The sequence below is a fragment of the Oreochromis niloticus genome, linkage group LG15, assembly GCF_001858045.2.
Source record: "Oreochromis niloticus isolate F11D_XX linkage group LG15, O_niloticus_UMD_NMBU, whole genome shotgun sequence".
Classification (NCBI taxonomy): domain Eukaryota; kingdom Metazoa; phylum Chordata; class Actinopteri; order Cichliformes; family Cichlidae; genus Oreochromis; species Oreochromis niloticus.
In genome coordinates this window covers 24,828,661-24,851,220 of record NC_031980.2, presented here as the reverse complement: position 1 = coordinate 24,851,220, position 22,560 = coordinate 24,828,661, and the positions used below count along the sequence as shown (strand labels likewise).

Genomic DNA, 22,560 nt, shown 5'->3' with positions numbered 1-22,560 from the left:
CACAGCGGTAAATTCTCACAATCGCCCTGCCCAGCCAAAGAGCCACGCAAACGGACACCAACCAGGAGCCATAAATCACACACAGGAGATTACTGCTATGGAAACTGGCATGAATGGAGATGTATATGGATGTATTAGTCCCTGTTCTCATCAGAAACGACTGTGTGCTGTAAAATCTAACCCCGGTGCATTTACAGAGGCCCAGAGTAACTCAGTGGAACATTAAAAATCTAGCTGATAACTATACAGCTCTGATATCTTAATGGCATTTCAACGCTGCAGTAAAACTCTCGTACAAAATCATGTCAGCGGTCAAATAAATGAGCGACAGTTTGTTTAAGGGTTAAAGATTAATGTTACTCTGTTACATCACACATAAACACAAAGAAAAAAAGAAGAGACTGACTGAATTAAAAAGTTTGACCCCGCTGCAGAGGAGACGCTCAGGGCTGCCGGACAGAAACCTGCTTCTTCACCGCATCTTCATTTCAGAGTCTTTGACGAGTTTTAACGGAGCGTTACGAGCTCCATTTTTCTTCATTATCTGCCTGGACTGAGGCTTAATGCGCTGCTTCAAAAAGGCTTTTTCATTTTAATTATAACAGCGATTGGACAAAAGTTTAACTGCCCGAGTCGCACGGTTTATTGAGAACACCTGGACTCACCTTGACAGAAAACTTAAGTTTGAATGATTCAATGATTTGTCATAAAGTTGCTGCTGAGCCGGCCGACTGAATATTTTTATCTGAGGAACTGCGTGATGATAATTTATGCATGACCGGCTGACTAAGCAACCTGCTCAGTCTTTAAGGTTATATGGTATAATATGCTCTGTGGCTGCACTGTGCACACTGCAGCAGCATACATCCGCAAACATTTTACTTTTTGTGTGCTGCATGAATGACATGTGATCACTGACTGTATAAAGGTGGGCAGGTTTAGGCCTGTGCACCTGCTTCATTTGTACTTGCTGGTAGCTATGCCCATCTTTTATGTCGAGTCAGTGATCTTCATGGTCTGAATTAAATTTCTTTATGTATTAATGTCACAATAAAGCTGATTAATCTACAGCTCATAAACACAGTGATGTGTTACACATTACAATCATTACACAAGCATGTACTAAACACTTTTCTAGAATCGTGCTCGGTTTGCACTGTAACTATCATGAACAGAGTAAAGAAGGCTGCTGTGTCCCTTCTGAATGTATAAATACATTAGAAGCGAACATTAAACACATCACATGTGAGCTGTTGTCGTAGCCTATTTTTTGGCTGTTCTCAGTTGCTGTCACAGGTTTTTCTTTACTGAGAACCTTCGTGAAGCAGTTCTTTAAACTTTGTGGTTCTTCTGTTTGTGCCATAATAGCAGGTGAATGGAAACACTGAAGCTGCTCAGCACAACCTGCGTGTGCTCTGCCAGCCGCTAAGCAGCTTCTCTAAAACACTTTGAAACCACGCGTTTAAAAACAGCAGCAAAGTGTGAATTATGGGAATGATGCTCATCCTCCCCTCCAACCACGCTCCCTCTCTCCCTCTCATTCTGCGGCTGACCGCCAGCAGCTAATGACAGTCTAGACAGCGGCGAAGCGGCGGTGCTTAGGTCGTAATGATATGTTAGATGGCAGACAGACGGACGAACGGCGCGGGGTCCAATCAGACAGAGCCCACCATCTCCTCGAGTGCCACTTTCACTGGTTATCTTACGTCTCCTGGTGCTCAGGAGGAAAAAGAGGAAAGCGTCGTTTCCCGGCCTGGTAATGGAAACCGGACAACGATCCTTCCATCATTTCATCAGGCTCAGTGTGGCAGATTAGCCACCATCGTCTTTTTAATTGAGAAATAAATATGAATGACTCTGCCATCAAAGTCCCGATTCATCACCAAAGTACTCGGCAGGGTTAATGAAACGCTCCGACTCATTAAACTCCGAGGCTGTGAGTGAATCTCTGGGAATCTTGTTAGATGTTGCTCTTTATAATTAGCTCTGTGTAACGTATTCATGTCGACAGGCGTCTGAATTTATTTCCTATCATTAAACTCCATTAAGCTCCTTAAAGCGAGTCCTCTTGTGCTACTCATTAACCACATACCGTTAGCTTCTCACTCACTCTCAGGCTCGCCATGTTCGCATCTTCCTTGTTTTATACTTGAGGCATGTTTCCATCAACAAGTTTTACACATGCGCTTATAAAAAGTTTATTAGGCAAAGAAAAATCCAACAGATTCAATTTAAGACTCAGCAGCAAAAACATCCTGTCTGTTTGCAGCGGCGAGGACAAAGGAAAATGAAACACACGAAGTTCTAAATTTCTACTTATGTATTAAATTAAATAACTATAATAGTATAAATTATATTTTGTATGTGTGCACAGAACAGAGGAAAACAAAGTTTTTAATATTCTGAACGAATTCTTTGGGACATTTTTGAATGATGTGCCAGGCAGTACTCTCCAACATCATTGAAACGGCAAATGAAGGAAAGTTACAGGTGAATGGTGCTCGTCCAAGAGAGTTCAGCTGTCACTAACACACTTTACCTTTGATTTTTCCTTTAATTTGTCAACTGTGTACAGAAATATGATTCCAGTGGAGCGACAGAGAGAGACCATATGCAGAAACCGTTTTTCATCCTTAGATTAATACAATATGTCTGGTAGGGAGCGCTAACCAGAGGCCACCGGGGTCTCAAACTGGATTTAGAGCCAGTCAAAGTTTGGAAACAGTCTCAGGAATTTGTTCCAACTTCACATTTTTGCATTTTCACTATAGGAACATTCGGTATCCAGATGAGCGCAGAGAGCAGCAGGAATGGTTGTTGGCCTTAAACCAGTGAGACGTCTTTTACGAAGCAGTTTTTAAACCAGTTGAATGTGAAAGCAGGATTACCTGCAGACACCAGAGAGCCTCTGACTCAGGTGAACCGCCTGCAGTCTGAGCTGTGTGTTTATAGGGAGTTGGAAGGAAAAGCAGTTGTGTATCATGTCTGCAGTCATCTGTAAGTGTGTGTTTTCTTACCCTGCTGCTGGGCGCTGAGCAGTGTGGGGTCAACAGTGGGCACTGATCGGGGCAGAGGCACAGGTTTAACAGCTTCTGCTGGTCAACAAAAACACTTCAAATTATGATTGTTGTAAATATTCAAGGAAATACTCAGTAATGAATGTCCAAAGCTATATTTCTAATAACTATGCCGGTTATCAATAATCAGTGTTTATATCTAACACCTGCGTTAGGGTGCCAAAGATTTCAGAGGACGGACAGGTCAACATCCATCATCTTCCTGACTTTTACCCACCAGGCCACAGTATTTCAGCCCCAACATACCCCCGTTAGATTACTGGATGCCGTCCTATTTTTCAGTCTGTGCATCTCTGAAACCTCAATCTCATCTCTGACTGCACAGATATGAATATTTAGTGACAGCTAACAGAAATCCAGACAAGAAACAACACAATCAAGCATCTGAAAACGACCGAGCTGCCAACAGATGCTTCACTTTGGATGCTCTCCTAGTAGAAATGAACGAAATGTCACCAACAACACCTGATGAGTCTGCGATCAGGTGGTTACCTTGGAACGAAGCTGCTCTGTAAACCTGTCAGAGCTGTCCTCTGAAAAGTCCCCCTGAGCGTTCATCATCAGTGACACAAAACTAAACTTTGCACTCAGCCACGCATGTGAGCAAAGCCCCAAACTCTTTCCCACATGCCCGGGCTACAGCCTATCACACGGCTCTGAGCAATAGCTTCATTATCAGCAGGACTCAGTCTCTACTTGTCTGTCAGCAGGAGCAGGTCCACCTCCGTCTCTCCTCTTTGTTCAGCGGTGACGGCAGACCGATTGTGTTTGGGGAAAAGTGTGTTTGTGCGGTGTGTGCCAGCTCTTTCTGCAGAAGCTTGTGTAATCTATAATCACCTTGAATTACTCGAGGTTTCTCTGTGAATGTTTATTTTTCTATTGTGCCCCATCACTCTGTGCAGGAAGCAAAAAACTAAACACTCAATCCTCCACACAGATCTATGCGGTGGCAACAGTGCCTACACAAGTGCTCTTATACAACCTTTTGTCTTCACGCTGTTTCCACAAGGGAACAATTAAGTCTCTCTGCACAGAAACACACTTCATTATTACTCTGGATGTTCAGGTCAGCCTCCAAATAAGCACAGTCACTGATCGACTCTGGACAAACCTCCGGGCCTCACTTTGGAGAAGTTTTACCTTCTTTATATCCTCCAGAGAACATCTGCAAACATCTGCACCAGCAAACGTGTGTACATGCGTCTCTCGGGGAGGAGTGTCACTGAAAGTGTCGCCGGTAAATTGCGAGGCCGTCACATACTCGGTGTTATCAGGGGAAATTAGCAGGATTACAGGGCGGGTGACAAGAGAGGCAGCTCTTCTAGTTTAGACCTTTAATGATGGCAGAACAACAGCACGCTGGAAACAGCACTCATGTGATCATGGTATCATTATCATAATTCATTTATATAACAAAACGTTTTCTGTCTATAATTAATCATCCACAGTTCAGTGATGGGACAGACCTGGACCCTCACTGAGCATGTGATGAAGTTAGACCACTAACATCTAAACAGCATATTGTGCGTGTGTGTGTGTGCGTGCGTGTGTCTGCTGCAGCGACAGTCTGAAAGGACCAGCTCCTTTACTTCTCTTTAAATAAAGTGCTCCATGTGCTGCACAACACAAGTCCCATATTTGACATATTACAGACTCTAAAGATCTGCTGCTGTAAATGAACAAATGACTCTTTCTTAGAAATCTCGTACAGCAGAATATTATTTACTCTGTTTTAAAGCTACAGCATTTTAAATTGCTGCTGTTATTTCATGTTAAACCTCGATGTTCAGAGGCATGGCGGGCCCAGTGCGCTCAGAGGAAGCAGGATTTAATACTGGCGTTTTAAAGTATTTGCATCGTAACACAGTAACCTCGGAGAGGTGTGGCAGCAATGGCAGCAAGCTGATACGAGGTGTGATCGATGCTCGGAGTCCGGCTCACTGCGGCGGTGTTCTCGTCTTGACACAGAGCTGAAAGCTGTTTTCATGTGTTTGCAGACAGATTTCCAGAGACGGATCCAAACATGGACGGATCTGATTGGACCTCGTCCTCTGAGCTAAATGCTGCCATGTGACAATGACATAAAACCACTGTGAGATTTTCTAAAGACAGCAGAACTATGCGTGGAGCTGAAGCTGAGGCTGATGGACAATGTGAAGTGAAGTGTTTTGCTGGACAAGGACACATGTGCCAAACATAGAGAGCTCAACACGTACACTCAGCTAGCTGTAGACTAAACCGAGTGACCAGCATGTTGACATGTGGCCACGCTGTTTATACACACAGCCAACCTCTGTCGTACCTGCAGGCGGCGGCAGCTCGGCCGGCGTGTTGGCCGGAGCGTGGGCTCCTGGTGGGATGTGGATGTTGTTGTAGTTTGTGGTTGGAGGACCCGATGGGGCTGATCCTGGACCGGAAGCAAAACCTATGCCAGGTGCGGGGCCTGGAACCGAACTGTGGTCCTGGTCTTCAGAGGCCTGTGAAGGAGGACCGCCCCTAAAAGAACCCCCGTGGGAGGGGCCCAGGCTGGAGAAGCCTTCAGCTCCAAACTCATCTATCAGAGAGAGAGAGCGAGAGAGAGCGAGAGAGAGCGAGAGAGAGCGTGAGAGTGAGAGAGAGAGAGGGGGAGGGTCATTAACTGTGAAACAGGAAGATTTCTTCAATGGACAGCAGCTCCAATAAAAACTACTGGAACATTGTTTATGGAAACTCATTTTGCTTTCACACTTGTGAATCACTTCCATATCTCAGAGTTTCAGTGGATCATGAAGGAACTTCTGTTTTCACTGGCATCCGTTTTGTCAGCTGAAGAAATGTGAGAGGAGCGTGGCCGGGATCGAATCCACCCACCTGATTTCACCACTTTCCAGCCCGTCGCTGCACCCTAATCTCTAATAACTACATATCTGTCCACACAGGGTAAAATGGAAACACGAGGATAGAAGTGTAAGTGACGGATCATGAAATAAGAAAAGTCTTTGTAGCTCACATCAGCCCAGATCATTTACAACCGGTGCCTTTGGTGCTCATCGCACTGCTTACCCTCAGACTCAGTTCAAGTTTCTGTGTCTAAAAGTGAAAAACCACACGTCAGGATGCAGGAGGTGAACAGAGAAGCTTAAAGCTTTTGGCCTCACTTGGTTTCAATCACACAGTGAAAAAGGGTTCTTCATCAAAAGCACATCAGGTGGAATCCAAAAAGGAGTTTGGGGAAAATGATTAGAATTCATGAGAATCTGATTAAAGTGAACAGAAAGGAGGTGTGTAAATCCCACAGATATTACATCAGAAATTGGTTTTAGATGGAGTGTGCAGCGGGGCCTGTGTGAGCATTGATGGAGCGACTGCAGGACTGCAGATGACTGATCGCCCTTGTTTGCTGGTATTCTGCTGCACTTTTAAACACATCACAGGACTGGGGACGTTACACCAGCCACTGACTCCTCTGATTACATTACACCAGTTTATTTTCTGTTGTCGACCCGTTAAGCATCATTTATTCAATATGGAAACAGAGTTTACAGTGTTTGAGCATCACCCTTAATATCTGAGTCATAAAGACATGAACTAAATCTGACAACAGCAACAACAGACACACATTATTACACATCACAGGATCTAAGTAACATAGCATTGAAGGAGTTAACACACCAGATATATGTGAAAACTAAAAGTAACACACCACCATGCACCATCGTGCACCATCGTACACCATCAAATCTGATGATGAAAGAGCAGAAGTACAATAATGGAAGTTCTGCAGAAAATGGGAAATGATACAAACACAAGGCACTGTGTGTCTGAATGTCACAGCACCTACATTTATATTTAAACACACTGTTCTCACACAGCAGACTGTTAACAATATAACTGCTTCTTCATACACTGAAGCTCTACATGAACATGTAATATTTATTACTACAAAAACACCCCAAAAATTTAGTAAGACTGACACAGCTGGGACCGAGATCCTCTTCACCAAAACAACAGGTTTGGGTTTTATGAATGATGATACTCTTAATAATGAACCTCTTAATGCTTATCAGTCACACAAAAGCAGCAAGCTGAGTGTGCCATGTTTGGTAACTTTTGGAAAACAGAGTCTGATGCGTCTGCGCCTGGCCCCTGACCTGATGCGTGTTTAGTGAAGAAGAGGTCACATTTGTACCTGATCATCTGCTGATGGTCTCTGTGTTAGCAGAACATTTCCTTTATTCAGTTACTGACAGTTTAAGTGACTTCAGTTTTTTTTTTTTTTTTTTTTTTGGTAAATGCTGTTTTCAGTGTTGTCTTCGACCTTTGAGCCCTCTCTCAGTGCCCACAGGTTCCACTGAGAGTGGAACTCTTGGAGGTAACGTCATGAACAAAGGTGTCAGAGTTGAACATGCAGCGACAGAGAGTAATAATGATCCTGAAACAAGGACAGAGCCTTCTGAAACACATGAAACTGCAGTGTTTTCACCTCCTGACTGCGAGCCCGCAGACTCAGCAACCACACCTAACACAAAGAAAACACTTCTTGACAACCAGAGATGTTTGCAGAGATTAAGCTACTGGGCTGGATGTGCAGACACAGGCTGGATTCGACACCACGTTAGAGCCCAGCCTATGTCATTACTGCATCAGAGACAGGAAGGCAGACGGGCATGAAGCAGAGATCTGACACTTCAGCTGGACCGCTCCATCTTTCATTACGTTGTTAAACCGTGAACGTTCACACACTCCTTCATCGTGGAGTCGCATTTGCACGTGCACACACACAGGCACACACACACGCACGCACACTTTCTCAATGCTCAAACATTTGTTACGATCTGTGCATCAGACTGAGAAAACTATATGAATAAACTATATTACAGTCTGAAGTTTTTTATCTCTTATTTGTTGTTTGTTTTTTGTTTGTACACCTGTACCTGTGCTCCAAACAGCTCAACACTCTGTTAATGTTCATGTACTTTAAATTTTCTTTTCCCAGCATTAAAAGTCCAGTCAGCACTCAAGCAGCTATAGCACGCTACCAGGGCTTACAGCAGAGACATTATAGGACTGGAATCTATAAGAGCCTTATGCAACAGCATAGACAGCGGGAGTGTAACCTCTGGAGGAAAGTTTCTCAAACCCTCTTTCAAGGCAATTACAGCACTTTCCCCCTCCTTTATTTTCTTATAGACTGACGAGTCTGTAAATGCAGCAGTTTTGGCACGCCTTTAAAATCATGCACAAATACACAAAAGTTGCAGAATGGTAACACTTCCAGCAGGAGCCTCCTTTAAGGAAATCATTAAATCTAACCCACAGCTGCATCAACTCAACCACAGTTTGCCCCACACCTCCCCAAAAGAATACACACACACACACACACACACACACACACACACACACACACACACACACACACACACACTCTCTCATTGTGAAAACTTAGTGAAGACACCTAATTCATCAAAAATGAATGCCTAACCCTAACCTTCAGCCTAAGGGCTGTTTGTCCCCACAAATATAGTAACATTCCAATTTTTGGTTCCCACAAAGATGTCTAAAACACACGCACACACACACGCACACCATGTGCATGTGCTATAATTATTCAGGGAAAGACTTGAAAAGTCTGTCAGACTCTGACTCTTAGTTATTTTTTTAGTTTGTTATTTGTTTATTTTGCTGTTTGAAGTTTGTAAAACTGCTTAAACAGCACTAATACCATCTATCAGATTACTTACTGTTCACCCCTCGCTGCAGTACTGGGATAACAAATAACTGTTTCGTCAAATAGATTTTACATTGCATCAGTTAGTAATATTCATGTTGCATATTCTTTCATGTCACTTTGTGGGTTTCAAAGAATATGATTTTGTGGGTCAACTGAAAAGTATACATTTCTATTTTCACCTTGAACATCAATGAAAAGGTCAAACATGAAATCCGAGACTCAAAGTTTTCTGTGCTCACAGAGTTTCAGTTTACAAAGTTACATCAGATCATATTAATTAAGGTGGAACGGCTTTTTCCCCTTTTTATAACTGCTTAATTAGTGATAATCATCTCGCTGTGAATGGCAGTGGATCCTGAAAGGCACTTTTCCCCACACTACTGTTAAGGTTTCAGAGGAGCTGTGTGCCATGAATGAAACATAGTGTGAAGTACAGCATCAGCTTTTTTGCCAGCAGGAGATTTTCTGAAGGTCAGAATGGAGACGTTAGAGATTTACGTGCAATTACAGAGAAAGTAACGCCTCCGTTCACAAACACAGTCAGTATCAGGCGTGTTAACACTGGGCAGCAGCTCATTATGTGCCTATGAGTTCTTCTCTATATCAACAGAAGTTTGAGTGAAAGTTCCCCTGTTTACTCCCATCTTCCTTTCTCTGCTCTCCCTAAACCACTGAATGATAAACACCTGGCAGCCATGACACCTGCAGCTCATTCAAAGTGTGCTGTAACTGAAACCGAAGAGCAGACAGGGAGCTCACAGCAGCCAAACTATGAATGCTATCAACTCTTACTGCTGCCCAAATCACACTCTGAACCCAATAACATCATCATCATTATTATCACCATCCCCTTTGATCAGTCTAATCAGGCTGGTATAAAGCTGGTGAGTGAGCTGTGGGAGTAAATGGAGATTGTGGCCAGTGTTCTTCCTGCTCTGCTTCCTTGTTTACAGCAGTGGGTGGGTGAATGCCACAGCGGCGGTCCTGCTGCTGGACGCTGTGCAGCTCTGTGGTATAAAGAGTGGCTGAGTGTCTTGCCAAAGGGCACTTGTTAAAAAGCAGTTTCTGAGCTCGGCATAGCTTCAGACAGACTCTCAGCCCTCCAGCTGGCGTCTGGAGGCCGGTCGCTACTCTTAGGCGTTACTTTGAGCCCTTCTCTGGTTTTGTCCCTTCTGACATTCTTTTAATTCATTTTATTTATTTATTTAATTATTTATTGATTGATTGATTCTGTTGCTCTGGATGAAATGTGCTTTCCCCTTTGGGGATCAATAACGTCTTATCTTATCTACCCACTGCAGCAGGGTGGTTGTTTTTCTAAGGACCTGTACACCTTCAAACTCATTTCCACCGTGGACACCAGCCAAGGCCACAAGCTGCTGTAGTCCTGCTTAAAACTCCTGACCAGTTGTTGTGAGAAAAAGAATCATGACTATTAACTTCTAAGCTTCACCATCATAAATCCCAGAATCCTAACCAACTCAGGTAGAAGACAAACTTTGCTTACTTCCACCATCCCCCCTTTTACATTTAACCAGTCAAGGTGGTCAACAAATTACACTTCATAGTTGTCATGCCTTTAAAAATCATCAAAACAGCACCAGTTTCATTATCACCCGCTTTCTATGAAAATCTTATCTACAGAGAGCCATTCAGCTGCTTCTGCCTGCCCACAGCTGTTGATCATCTGCAAGCTGCTTAGCAACCCATATCCATCCCAGCTCCTTTCATGGCTTTTGTGACTTTATCAGTGGGATATCAGTTCTCATTTATTCTGACTGTTGTTTGCTTTTAGCTGATTGGAGCATGGACCAAGATCCCGGGTTTGCGTGTTGTTCCTTTGTTTCATTCATTCTCTCACTTTTGCCATATAATACATACATAAAAATAACGCACAAGAAGTTCTCAAGCATTAGACTTCCAGAAAAGATCCAAAGGACAGACACTCTCTTTTCTGTGAAGGTTAAAGAGGTAAGGATCACATTATTTAGACTAACAGAGTTACTTTGAACGATTCACAGATTGAAATAATCCTCATTTATTTTCTGATGAGCATTAGTTAACCCAGAAGCTGTTTTAGCCCCTCCCCCTTTCATCCAAGCTTCTTCTGATTTGCTGCCTATTGCAAACAGCAGGAGGCTGTAGCTGACGTTGTCTGAGAAGGCCACATTTGGGCTTTCATTTCTCACTGAAATCAATGAGAGCCTGAAACAGTGTTTGGAGCAGTTTTTGATACCTAAGCTGGGAATTAGGGAAAGCACAACAGCTCCACTTTGATTTAACCATCTCCAAATTTACTTTAGCAACCCTCGCAACGCATCAAAGAACATCTGTTGACTTGAATCCTTCGTAGGAGGGATGACGGCCTCTAACCTATAAAAGTCTTTACTAACTGTGTCACTTAGTATTATACACCAGCCGGTCAGCCAGAATGGATTTGTGGGCTTCACAGGGCCTCAATTTAAAATGTGTTTATCAAACTGTCACTAAGGACCCCCCCCGCCACAACCTCCCTCCCTCCTTACCCACACCGACCTTCTGTGTCACTCGATTTGACTTTAGTGTTTGGGAAAGTCATGTCTTCTTGGTCACAGAAAACATGCTTTATATTTTTAACAACTCGGCACGGGAAGTTTTCTCCCTTTGCCCCACACCCACCCCCCAAAACCTCCACCCTTTCATTCCCTCCATCCATTCCTTTCCTCTTGCTAAATACATCCCCCTCCCAGCCAGCAGAAAGTCGGAGCAGGGCTGCTGGGAGACAATGATCTGTCTGTAATGACCGCTTGTGTACTGGTGTTCTGCTGTGTGTGTGTGTGTGTGTGTGTGTGTGTGTGTGTGTGTGTCCAACTACTCTCTAGAGATCAATTAACCTACTTACAGTGGATCAGTGGAGAGTCCGGTGCCTGCTGTCACACAGCATTCAGCAGCACGGGGACACACAATGCTAACATCACCTGTGTTTCCAGGTAGACTCACAGGTGGAGCCTCCATGTTATGATAAAATAAAGTCCAGGATCATCTCCTGCCAGCGCCTCAGAGACAGCGGTAAAGCGCTAAGGAGCACGATGTGATCAGGATCTGTGTCACACTGTTGTGTTTGGAACAGTGAAACAGACCATGACTATGCTGGCGGGCGAGTCTGCTTTAATAAATGAGTTTGACGATCGTATGGATTCTTTTGTCCAGTGAGTAAAACAGAAGGGCATTTATCGATTGATTTTGTAGGTTCGCTCCAAGAAGTGATTCTTTTAAGGTAAATAACAGCTGTGAGATCATAACCTCTTGAGAAATCCCGGGAAATTACACAACATATGGAGGGATTTGTGAAAAACATCGCATGAAATTTAACCAGCTGTTCCAGATGAGGCTTGTAATTGAAGGCTCTGATCTTTAAAGGTCAAGTCTGTAATTTTAAAAAAAATTTAAACGCGTTCCTTTGTTCTAACAACCTCTGTTCTCCGCCCCGGATGAAACATTTCTGAACTATTGAGATGTGGAAATAATATCTCACAAAGTTACCATGACAACAGTGCAGTAAATAAACGATGCCTGGACAATATATGGGGCCTTTATTAATCACTACAGCTGACATTAACAGCAGGCTTTCACTCGGTTTACTGAAGCACACCGAACCCAAAGAATCCACGTCCGAGTGTTCCTAAAAGTCAAACATTTGATTTCTGCTTCATTTGTTTTAGTTTATCACCCTGGTGTGATCTGAAGCCGCGCAAAGGAAGCACATGTGGCGATAAAGACAGTTTATTCTCGGGGGAATCCCCCACAGCACAAGAAACAGGTAGCAGCTAAATCAGTTTTTTTATTAACCGTGTGCACAAGTATTTTTTATTTGTGCACAAAAGCTGCCACTGACCCCGCCCACCTCTCATCAAAAATTAATTTAACTGCCAACAAATCACAGAAAAAAAAATAGATTCTTCATGCTGCATACAGTGTCAACAAAAACACCTTACACATCTATTTGTGCAGCATGGTGCATCTTCAGATCTGTGTTAATCAACCATAATGTAAGAATCCTCTCCAGGAGATTTAGTCCAACCCTGCTGTCACAAAGGTTTTAACCATTACGGTGAAGAGAGCGAGCGCCCTGGAGTTCACTCTTTGGAGCCAGCAATGGCCGACACGTTCGTCACAGCAGGACATGCAAACTCCACAAATCATGTTGTGTTTGCAGGAGTAACAACAACAGTAATCAATCAAAAGTGATCCTATCAGAAAGGAATGCTTTCTGATGGAGAGACAGATGTGCTCACTTTTCAACACACACGTGCACAGACACACACACACACACACACACACACACAGAACTAAACTAAACATCTGGACTGTCTGTGAGTCTGTGAGAAAGGACAGAAAGAAAATGCACACACACACACACACACACTGTGTAACAGTGTTGAAATACTGATAAAATCCTAATGGAACAACCCCCCCCCCCAAAAAAAAAATACAGTAATGCTGGAACACACACACACACACACACACACACACACACACACACACGTGCAGGGTGGATGATATCGCTATCATGATGTCATCACTGACACAGAGACCCCACCGCCGCAGGGAGAGAAGGAAAGTGTGAAATCTGTGGCAGACATGGTCAGAAATACAAGACAAAGTAAATGTGCTGTGTGTGTGTGTGTGTGTGTGTGTGTGTGTGTGTGTGTGTGTGTGTGGTGCAGCTGAGCGTTCCTTGAGGTGATGTCACGGTCGAGCACGCCCGCGTGTACATGGACTGAGCGGGCGTGGCCAAGCAGATGGCCCTTTAAGTAGCGAGGAATTCGTCAACATCACTCCACTGACATGAAAACTACACTTCGAGTTTCCCCTGCAGGGACGGGAGACGTGTGCAGACCCGGAGGTGCTCATGTCAAAACACACTCGTGTTTTCTCCTGGGCCTTTTGATGCAATTTCTCGCAGTCTGAGTGCAATCTGAAAATGAGTCCAGATGCTGGAGAGTCCCACGTGGTGTGGTATAAAATCAACTTGTAGCTGAAGTCACAAGAGTTTAGGAATTATTAGCATAATCACATAATGCACCGAAGAGATGTCGAGACGCCGAGCCACACAATCGCACTTTGCTTGTCCGATTCCTTCTGAAGGACCTGAACTCATTGATCATCAGTGCAGCAGTAATCCAGGGAGGAGCCATGTGGGGCCTGCATGAAATAGGTGTGGGTTAGCCCTACCCACACAGCCCCACAGTTTACCCATAGTTACCCACTGTGGGCTCTGACAAGCACCTTTTTTAAAGAGAAATTATACCTCTCACATAACTAAAAAAATAAAAATAAAATTAATTGATTAAAATTAACAATGTCTTTCACAGAGATTTTCTCGACTCAGCAAGTCTGCAACAATCAAGCATGTTTCTGAGGGTGAGAGAAACCATGAGGCAAAAACACCAAAAAATGTTGCCATAAAATGTATCCTGGATCTGTGAGTGACCAGTGCTGCTGTAGCATGTCTAATTTAACGTACGACGTACAGGAATACGAGGAAAAATGCAAATATTTTACCAGCGAATGCGCGCATGTTACCTGAAACATGGAGGATGTCCGTTCACATGAGTAGGGGAATGAAAAAATGGAACAGCTCATACCATTTCTATTCTGATGTTTAGATTTAACCCAGAGAGGCAGAGAATTACTACATGCCGAAAGACAAATGCTGTAAGCTGCAGGATGGTCTGCAAATTGGACCACTTAAAAAGCCACTGGAGCAAAAGCTATTATTCTGAGGTCGTAATCTATTGCAAATCCCATGTCAGCAGCTAAAATGGTGAACATTAGAAAAAGGGTTTGGGTGAAAACAGGTTGAACTTTAAAGGCTGCTGTGGTCATTTTGTTGGTGGACTCATTCAGTCAATCTCCCCGGGATCTCATGGCGTTTTTCCCATGCTTTCTTTCTATTAAAGGTTACGTTTTATGGTGTAAGCCTGGCATCAGCAGCCAGAGCTTTACAATGTGACAAAGGTCAGGGATCTGTGTTCAATATGAGGAAACCGAGAGTAATAAAATAAATATCAGCTCATTCTCACGTGCACACGAAAAGATCTGGCTTAGCCTAGCGGCACACGCACATTCAGGTGCATTTTCACACACATTTTTTTAGTTTTCTTAGCCAGACTTAATCTCACAACGTCTCCAGTTTCACCGCAGGACTTTCCTGCTACAGCCCCAGACCTGATAAGGCAAACAATGCAGAGCCAAGGTTTATACACGCACACACCTCTTTCTCCGTTACCAAACAGTCCTCCCCTTTTCTCTTGTGTGAGTTCTCTTTAATGAATGCTGAGGCCAAATTCCTTTTGTTGGCATGGTTCTGTCTGTAGGTGCATGCGTGTGTGTGTGTTCCATATCAGTGTGTCCCACCTGCTTCCTCGTCCTCGCCCATGCCGATGGGCCCTGGCTGAGGTGTCTCCCCATTCTTTAGACAGTTGTGGATGTACGTGGCCTTCCAGCGAGCGTACTTCCTATGCTGGATGTTCTGGTAAAGGCGAGAATAAAGACACATCAAGGAAGTTATAACTGACACAGGGAGGTAGTTTTTCCGGGTAAAAGCTGTGGAAAAATATAACTGATGGTTAGTCTAAGACATGCGATATGGTCAAAGGTCGAGGCTGCTGAAAGGTATGAATTTAGTCACTGTAAAGGATTTGGAAGTGGGAACATAGATCATAAAGAAGTTAACATTGTCAAGTCAAACTGAACTCTCATTGATTGAGGTTGTCAATCATTAGTTCCTAATGATGTCATAATAATCATTAGTTTCCAATTCTACTTTAATGAGGTCTTCTTAAAAATAGAAATGTTTGTGGGTCCCAGGGTGCTTTGTTCAATAGCACCCAATTTCACCAATCCAATTTTAACAAGCGGAACCATTTATTCTGCTGATGTTTACCATGCGTCCTAAATTCATTGTCATACACCAGCAATGCAGGACAGGGGCTCTCTTTGTTAAAGAAGAGAAGTTTTGAAGCTGCAGTCATTATCTGGATGAGGAACTTTCCAGACTGGAAGTCACTGGAACATTGTGGACGTCACCGGATCTATCTGAGACGGCCAGACTGTGACCTGGGCATGCGACATATAAAAAGCAGAGGTAGTACTGCTATATTGGAAGCCTAATCCAAGCGGCACTGGACAAACGTGTTATGTTTGGTCCCCAAACAAAGACAGGAAGGTATAAATTGTTTGCTACACCTGTCACATGCCAGCGTGCTCTGAGAATGAGGTAAACTGTATAACTGCATGAAGTGTGCAGTGTTAGCTTAGCTTTTGTTGTTTCTGGTCCCAGTACAGCTGTACAGGACTGGGTTTACACCGCCAACAAAAAGTAAGAATCATTCCTGAAGGGCTCTCCTTCACTAAAGATTCTGTTCGTAACTCTTGGACAGACTTGGACTTGTGGACAGGCACAGCTGACGAGTGGAGGGTGTTGACTCAGGATTTTATCTTTGCTTTTGCAGATGACATGGTTCTCTTTGTCGGGTGCTGACCTCTTGCACTGGGGTGGTTTGAAGCCAGGATTAAAAGTAACACAGTCAAAGCCATGATTCCTCAGCCAGAAAAAGATGGAGTACCAACTCCGGGTCAGGGACGAGTGTCTATAGGTCTCGTCCATGAGTGAGGTGAGCGGAGTTGAAAAGACTGACAGATCCTTCCTCTCACCAAGTGCTGGGATATTTATTCAGTGTGGCGGGGCGTGGCTTGCGGTGCCATGCAGGGAAGGCGGACACAGCTGCACAGCATCTGCAATCATGCCCTGCCGACTTAAACATGGTACTGGGTCCTGCAGGATGGTGGTTGTTGTCAATGTATGGCTGGCAGCAAGAGAGGGCTGCAGCCAACGGTGTGTGAACAAGCAACCATTACTAAAGAGATGCTGCAAAAGCATGAACGTGCACCCAGGTCTGCTGTGGGTTTGTTACAGTGGTGCCGAAACCCAGGATGGGGACACAGCAGACCCGCAACTGGGCCAGCCGAGGAAAGAGATGACCCAAATGGTGGCTGAGATGGTAGCTACACAGCAGGAGCAGGTGGCAGTGTTGCAGCGTCGGCGGGAAGCATGACTGTGCACCGCGGTCTGCTGTGGGTTTGTTACATTCAGGTCTCATTCTGTTGGCTATCCGATTTCCATCGGTACTCTAGAATATGGACCTAATATGAATCAGGTTAGCTTTTAAAGCAGGGGCAGGCAGGGGTGGATCTAGAAGGGTGGCATGGGGTGGCAAGTGCCACCCTAAAATGATCCCTTGCCACCCCAAGTGCCACCCTAGTTTTGCATATGGCAGTGTTGTTTATTAAAATAAGATAGCATTAACAGTTTGAGCGTAGTTAGAGTCAACAGTGAATATAAATGCTAAAACTGAATATACTGCATAGTGTTCCCCCCCTCCACCATTAACAAATGGTTCAGCCCATAGCAGGACCGGCTTTTTTCTTGTTTTCAGTAACAAGCAATGCTTATGATTGTGCCAGAGCACATTTTGAATAACACCATGGGAATTTCGGATCTTACACAGGTGGTTGGATGTTACATTCTGGAAATTGAAGGAAGGTGAGTGTTATTAACCCTCTGTGGTCCACAGACATGCTGCACCTCCAAATCACATGACTATTTTAAGCTGACACAGCAACAAGCTGCAGCCACGCTGAGTTTCTATTTCAGCCCACATTGAAAGTTCGGACTTCAAAGTATTTAAATTTTAATTACAGGCCAGTAAATCCAGAGTTATGATAATATATATAAGCCACGCTTTTTTCTAAATATTGTCGTCACGTTTGTTGTGTGTGTGTGTTTTAAGCGTTTTCTAAGGAAAGCGCGAAAACAGTAAAGAAAGGAAAAAAAGCCACCTCTTTCCTATCGGTGGAAAAATGCACCATGTCGACCAATTTAAAAAAAAAAGTCAACACGTACGATTTGGTTGTTTAGGAAGAGGGGAAAGTTTTGGGAGTGACGGTAACGGCAGCGAGACAGAGCGAGCGAGAAAGAGAGAGAAAGAGTTTTTAGATGTGGGAGATTTGTGACGTTTAGTGTGGAGTGTATACTTAGTGTGTTGTGTTGTCTTGTGTAGCTGTTCTGTTGTGTAGTTGTTTTGTGTGTCAGTGAGGGCACTAATGAATGTCACAAAAGCACATTTGCAAAGCAAACACTGTCACTAAGTAGAAAACCAGCGGAGTGATACACCACCTGCTGTCAGGCCTGCAGGTTTATCCCTGTGCTGTTCTCCTCTGTCTTTTGCTGGACAAACTTTTTTTTACTGGCACACATCATTTGTGGGGCATCTTATTGCGACACCCGATTGTTCTCTCATTTTAGTTTTAGTAGTATTTTTAAATGGTTGTACAAAATGAAAAACAAACGGCAGGTGTATTGGCTGCATTTTTAGATAAATAGTTGTATATGTTTACAAAATGTACATTTTATATTTGCATTTCAAGTTATAAAAATTTACTCAACATGTCTGTGGGTTTTTTTTAAGTAAAAAAATACTACTAGGATTTGAATTTCTTTGTGTGATTTCAGATCAGTAATACTAATGCAGTATGTCAGTGAAAAAAAACAACTAAATTCAGTTGAGCTGAAAGGAATGATACCAAACAAGGCAAGGGGAAAAAATAAAATGAAACAATTTGAGGGTGAAATACAAACGTAAACTCAAAAAGAGTCAAAAATCCCCGGTTGTATTTCAGACCTCAATGGGTTAATCCAACAAATCATGAAAAATTAGGTTTAAATTTTTGTTTGTGACAGTGCAGATTTCTGACATTTTGTGTAATTTAAGCATCAAACAATGTGATTGTTTACTAACAAAAAACAGTGTGAAACTTAAGTTAGACTTGTGTTTGTAAATGAACCGCCCCATGTTGTGTAGCTTTCTGGATTTTATACTTATTGGGCTCCATATTTATTTATTATACAGGCTACAGTACATAAGATCAAAACTCACGTTTTATGTAGCTAAAGTGTGTAATTATGTGGGCTACAGACGATAATTAAGTTATAGACTATATTCATATGAAAAACGTGTATACTGACTGCATTTGAATCATTTTAACCATATGTAACCACCTGCATATGTGTTTGGGCAAAAAAATGGCTTTGATTTTGCCACCCCATTTGATTTCTTTGCCACTCTCATGCCACCCTAAGAAAATTTCTCTAGATCCGCCCCTGGGGCCAGTAAAAGGAAGGTGTAATTTATTCTACTGATAAGTCGAGAAAACATACTAAAACTGAGTCTGAAAAGAAAAAAGCATTACTGGTTTAATTTGGGCCAACTTTTAGGATCTGGATTTTAAATGGGAGGGTATAACTGCTGAAGGCCTGAAGACAAAGAAACAGGTAAGTAGTTTTGAAGGGTATAAAAAGGTGTAAGCTAAGAAAATAAAAATACTTCAATCCCAAGGTTCAAGGTTCAGGTACCTACCTGAAGGATTAATAAACTTCCATCCATCCAACCCAGAAAAGAAAACATACATAAGGATGTTAGAGGTATTTATCCAGTGACTCAGGCCCCTATACGACTATACGAGTATAGAGTCAGAGTAACAAAGTTCTAACTGCGGGGTTAATAGGTACTAAGTTGGGCACTAAACCTCAATTATGCACTGGTTTGCACTCAGGTGTGAGTGATGTAAAATTCATGATCAGTGCGCATCTGCCTTTGCTTGGAGTCGTCCACAGAGAATTTACATTAGAATTCATAAACTGTGTGTCCCAGGTGCATGGTGTCAGGCAGTGAATGATCACAATATACTACAATGGAGGTATGAGGAGACACAGTAGAGTGTTAATGGGGGCACATTAGAGCGAATCAAGGCTGAAGGATCTTTGAAATATTACAATAGGAGTGACGCTGATGAGATCTCTGAGAATTTCCTGCTTATTCTAGTTAAGTGCCAAATTCACAGAAGCAGCTCAGAAACAACAAGGAGAGCTGACGTGTGTTTGTTTAGCTCCAGTCATTTTAATCCCTGGAAAAACACTTCTGAGATATTAAAGCATGCAAAGGGAAAGACAAGAACGTAACCGCTATAAAAGTTTCAACAGAAAGGTGAGGCATTGTAAAACACTCGTTTATACAATAATTCATAGCCTCTGTCCACAAAGGGAAGCACATGCTCCCTCACGAGGCAATTTGTTGTCTTTGCATTCATTTAAACACCTAAACAGGACTTTTGTAGAAGACAAAAGGACTCAACAATATCATAAAGACCAACTCAGATAGGTTTCTACTAGGGCTGCACGATTTTGCATAAAATGAGAATCACGATTTTTTTGCTTAGAATTAAGATCACGATTCTCTCACGATTTTCTTTTCCAGTATAAATATTTATTGCACTTATTAACTGCACATCAACTTTGTAACAGTTGAGACTGAACATAAAAACAATAAATGAACATAAAAACAATAAATGTCTCACATTTTGTCGTTGCCGCAAAATGTTGTACTGCTTGTAATTCCGTCTCCACTGTTGCTCGACACTGCGTGTATAGAGCAAGTAGTGCAACATTTGAAAAATAGTTGTGGGACGGAACTGTGTAGCGTTTGTCTAGGGTGTTGATCATTTTCATAAATCCCTCGTTTTGCACAGTGTTGATGGGAGCCATATCTTTAGCCAGGTGATAAGTGATAGCCTCTGTAACTTCTTTGTGCCTGCAGGAGTTCGACGGTTATGGGGAAGCGCTGTATAAGGTTCCCGTTATTGATGTGGTTGACCGGGACGGATTTTCTCCTGTCACTTTCTTGGCCTTTACAGCTTCGTCATCTCTCACGTGCTCTCCGTTGTTTTTTCTCTGCCAGCTGGCTTCGGTATTACGTGGTATAAGGCTCCGCCCTTGTCATTTGTTGAGCAGGAAGAGTGAGCGCTTGTTTTCATGCAGATTATGTCCCGGATCAAAATGCGGTACAATCGTGATCTTTTTTTTTTTTTTGTATGAATTGAGATCGCGATTTTCTAATGATTAATTGTGCAGCCCTAGTTTCTACCTATCTGGTCCAGTCAACCCCATCCCGGGCAGGGTGAACTGTTCCCTAGAGGTTGTTCCTTGGTGAGGGACCAGACAATTCGCCATGGGAGACCCTACCATGGGGCAAAAGCCCCAGACAACATACCCCCTGGGATTCCAGGGACACACAAACCCCTCCACCACAATAAGGTAGCAATTCACAGTGGGAACCACTGGACTTTAAATCTTCATTTGGACATTTGGTTGGTAAAACCTTAAACGTCTCAAGATATGATGAGCCACGAATGCTTCAGTTCTAACTGAATTACTTTCAACATATTTGTTGGAAACATTATCTTCATGCAGTTATGTGATAAAGTTTTGTGCACAACTTTAAAAACTTTTTCATGACTGTATAAAAAAAAAAAAAAAAAAAAATCCAGATGCTTTTATATTCCAGGTGATCATCCGATTTTCAAAGAGTGACTCAGGAACATGTAGTTTCCCCGGCTGCTGACTCTTTTCTGTGAAGTACCAAGATTAGGGTCACAATGCTTTCAATTCCTGTAATTTGTTAATGTAAAATGCATTGGCTGACAATGTCCCCAGCCGGGCTCGCGGCCTCATGGTGGAGAGACATAATTATAGTCAGAGGCAGATGGTCCACGCTGCCTTTGTTAGTAACAATGCAGTGCGGTGACAGCCGGAGCGAAAGAACTACGCATATGAGCTTTCTCCTTGTGTAGATTTTTATGTCCAGTGCATGCTCTCGGCCAGGCACAGCAACGAGGAACTAACTGAAGAGGAAACATTACAGACAAAATGCTGCAGAAGATTTCTCATCATTTTTTTAGAGGAAATTTCCTCTCAGAACGCTGACTGTCCTGGAATTTCATCCATCGAGACCTGAGGTGACAAATTCAGTTTTACTGTGGGGCCCAGTGGGCAGCTGCAATCACTTCAAGTACTAGGCAAGTGCAAATCTGTACATACACACATGCATATATAAAAACTGGCTGGGTAATAATTCCAATTGATCAGGCATAACAGCGACTCCTCGTGTAAAAGCAAATTATATTTGTTATATCAGGCCTGAACATAAAAACTCAACGGCTGAAGGAGGAAAGAGAAAACAGTGGTAAAGTTAAAGATCTGGCAGTTTGATGCAGTTAACATGAAATCACACAGCCGTGTCTTCACATCTGAATATGGATGCACATCAAATTAAATGTACTGGAGGCCTGGATTGGGGCCAGACTGAGGATTAATGGTGTTCTTAATGAACAGAGATAAAGAGATAACAGAGATGACACCTCTAATGGTGTCATCTCTCTTTTCAACTTAAGGTTTGTGGCCACACTAACACAGAGCTGAGTCAGTTTATCACAGAAATGACAATACAATTCTAACCAGCTTCAAAATCTGCATTTGGTATGACAAACTTCATTCTTCAGTCTGAGCTTTCTGTCATTTCTTTAAGTATCTTCAGGAAAAGATCTCCATGATTCGTGAAGAGTATTTAAAGCTCTTCTTTCGAGGTGTTCTGCCTGTTTTTCCGTTTTAGATTTCCAAGAAAGAATCTCCACCCTGTGTCACAGATGGCTGCAGACTCTCACTGTTGGACCTCCTCTTGACCTCCTTGTACATACTGACCATGATGTGGATCCATCTCTCCATCAGAACTGTTCGTGTAGTTTTCATACCTCTGCCTTTTCTCCCCATTTCCCTACATTAATAACGGCTTCCTGACAGACGTCCTTCCACTGAGACCATTTCTGATGACGCTTCAG

At 43.0% G+C, this 22,560-nt stretch overlaps 1 protein-coding gene across 3 annotated transcripts in view; it reads right to left on the bottom strand.

Moving 5' to 3' along the window:
* vta1 (vesicle (multivesicular body) trafficking 1) overlaps nucleotides 1–22,560 on the bottom strand; it is a 58,932-nt gene that overhangs the window by 9,183 nt on the left and 27,189 nt on the right. Inside the window, exons 5-7 of one of the 3 annotated variants that reach the window (XM_019346095.2) lie at nucleotides 15,187–15,301; nucleotides 5,380–5,631; nucleotides 3,018–3,092 (exon numbers count right to left, since the gene is read on the bottom strand). In XM_019346095.2, the coding sequence (XP_019201640.1) occupies nucleotides 3,018–3,092; nucleotides 5,380–5,631; nucleotides 15,187–15,301 (442 nt within the window). Of the gene's footprint in view, nucleotides 1–3,017; nucleotides 3,096–5,379; nucleotides 5,632–15,186; nucleotides 15,302–22,560 lie in introns of all 3 variants that reach the window. The other 2 variants (XM_003446631.4, XM_005452459.3) reach the window with 2 other exon arrangements.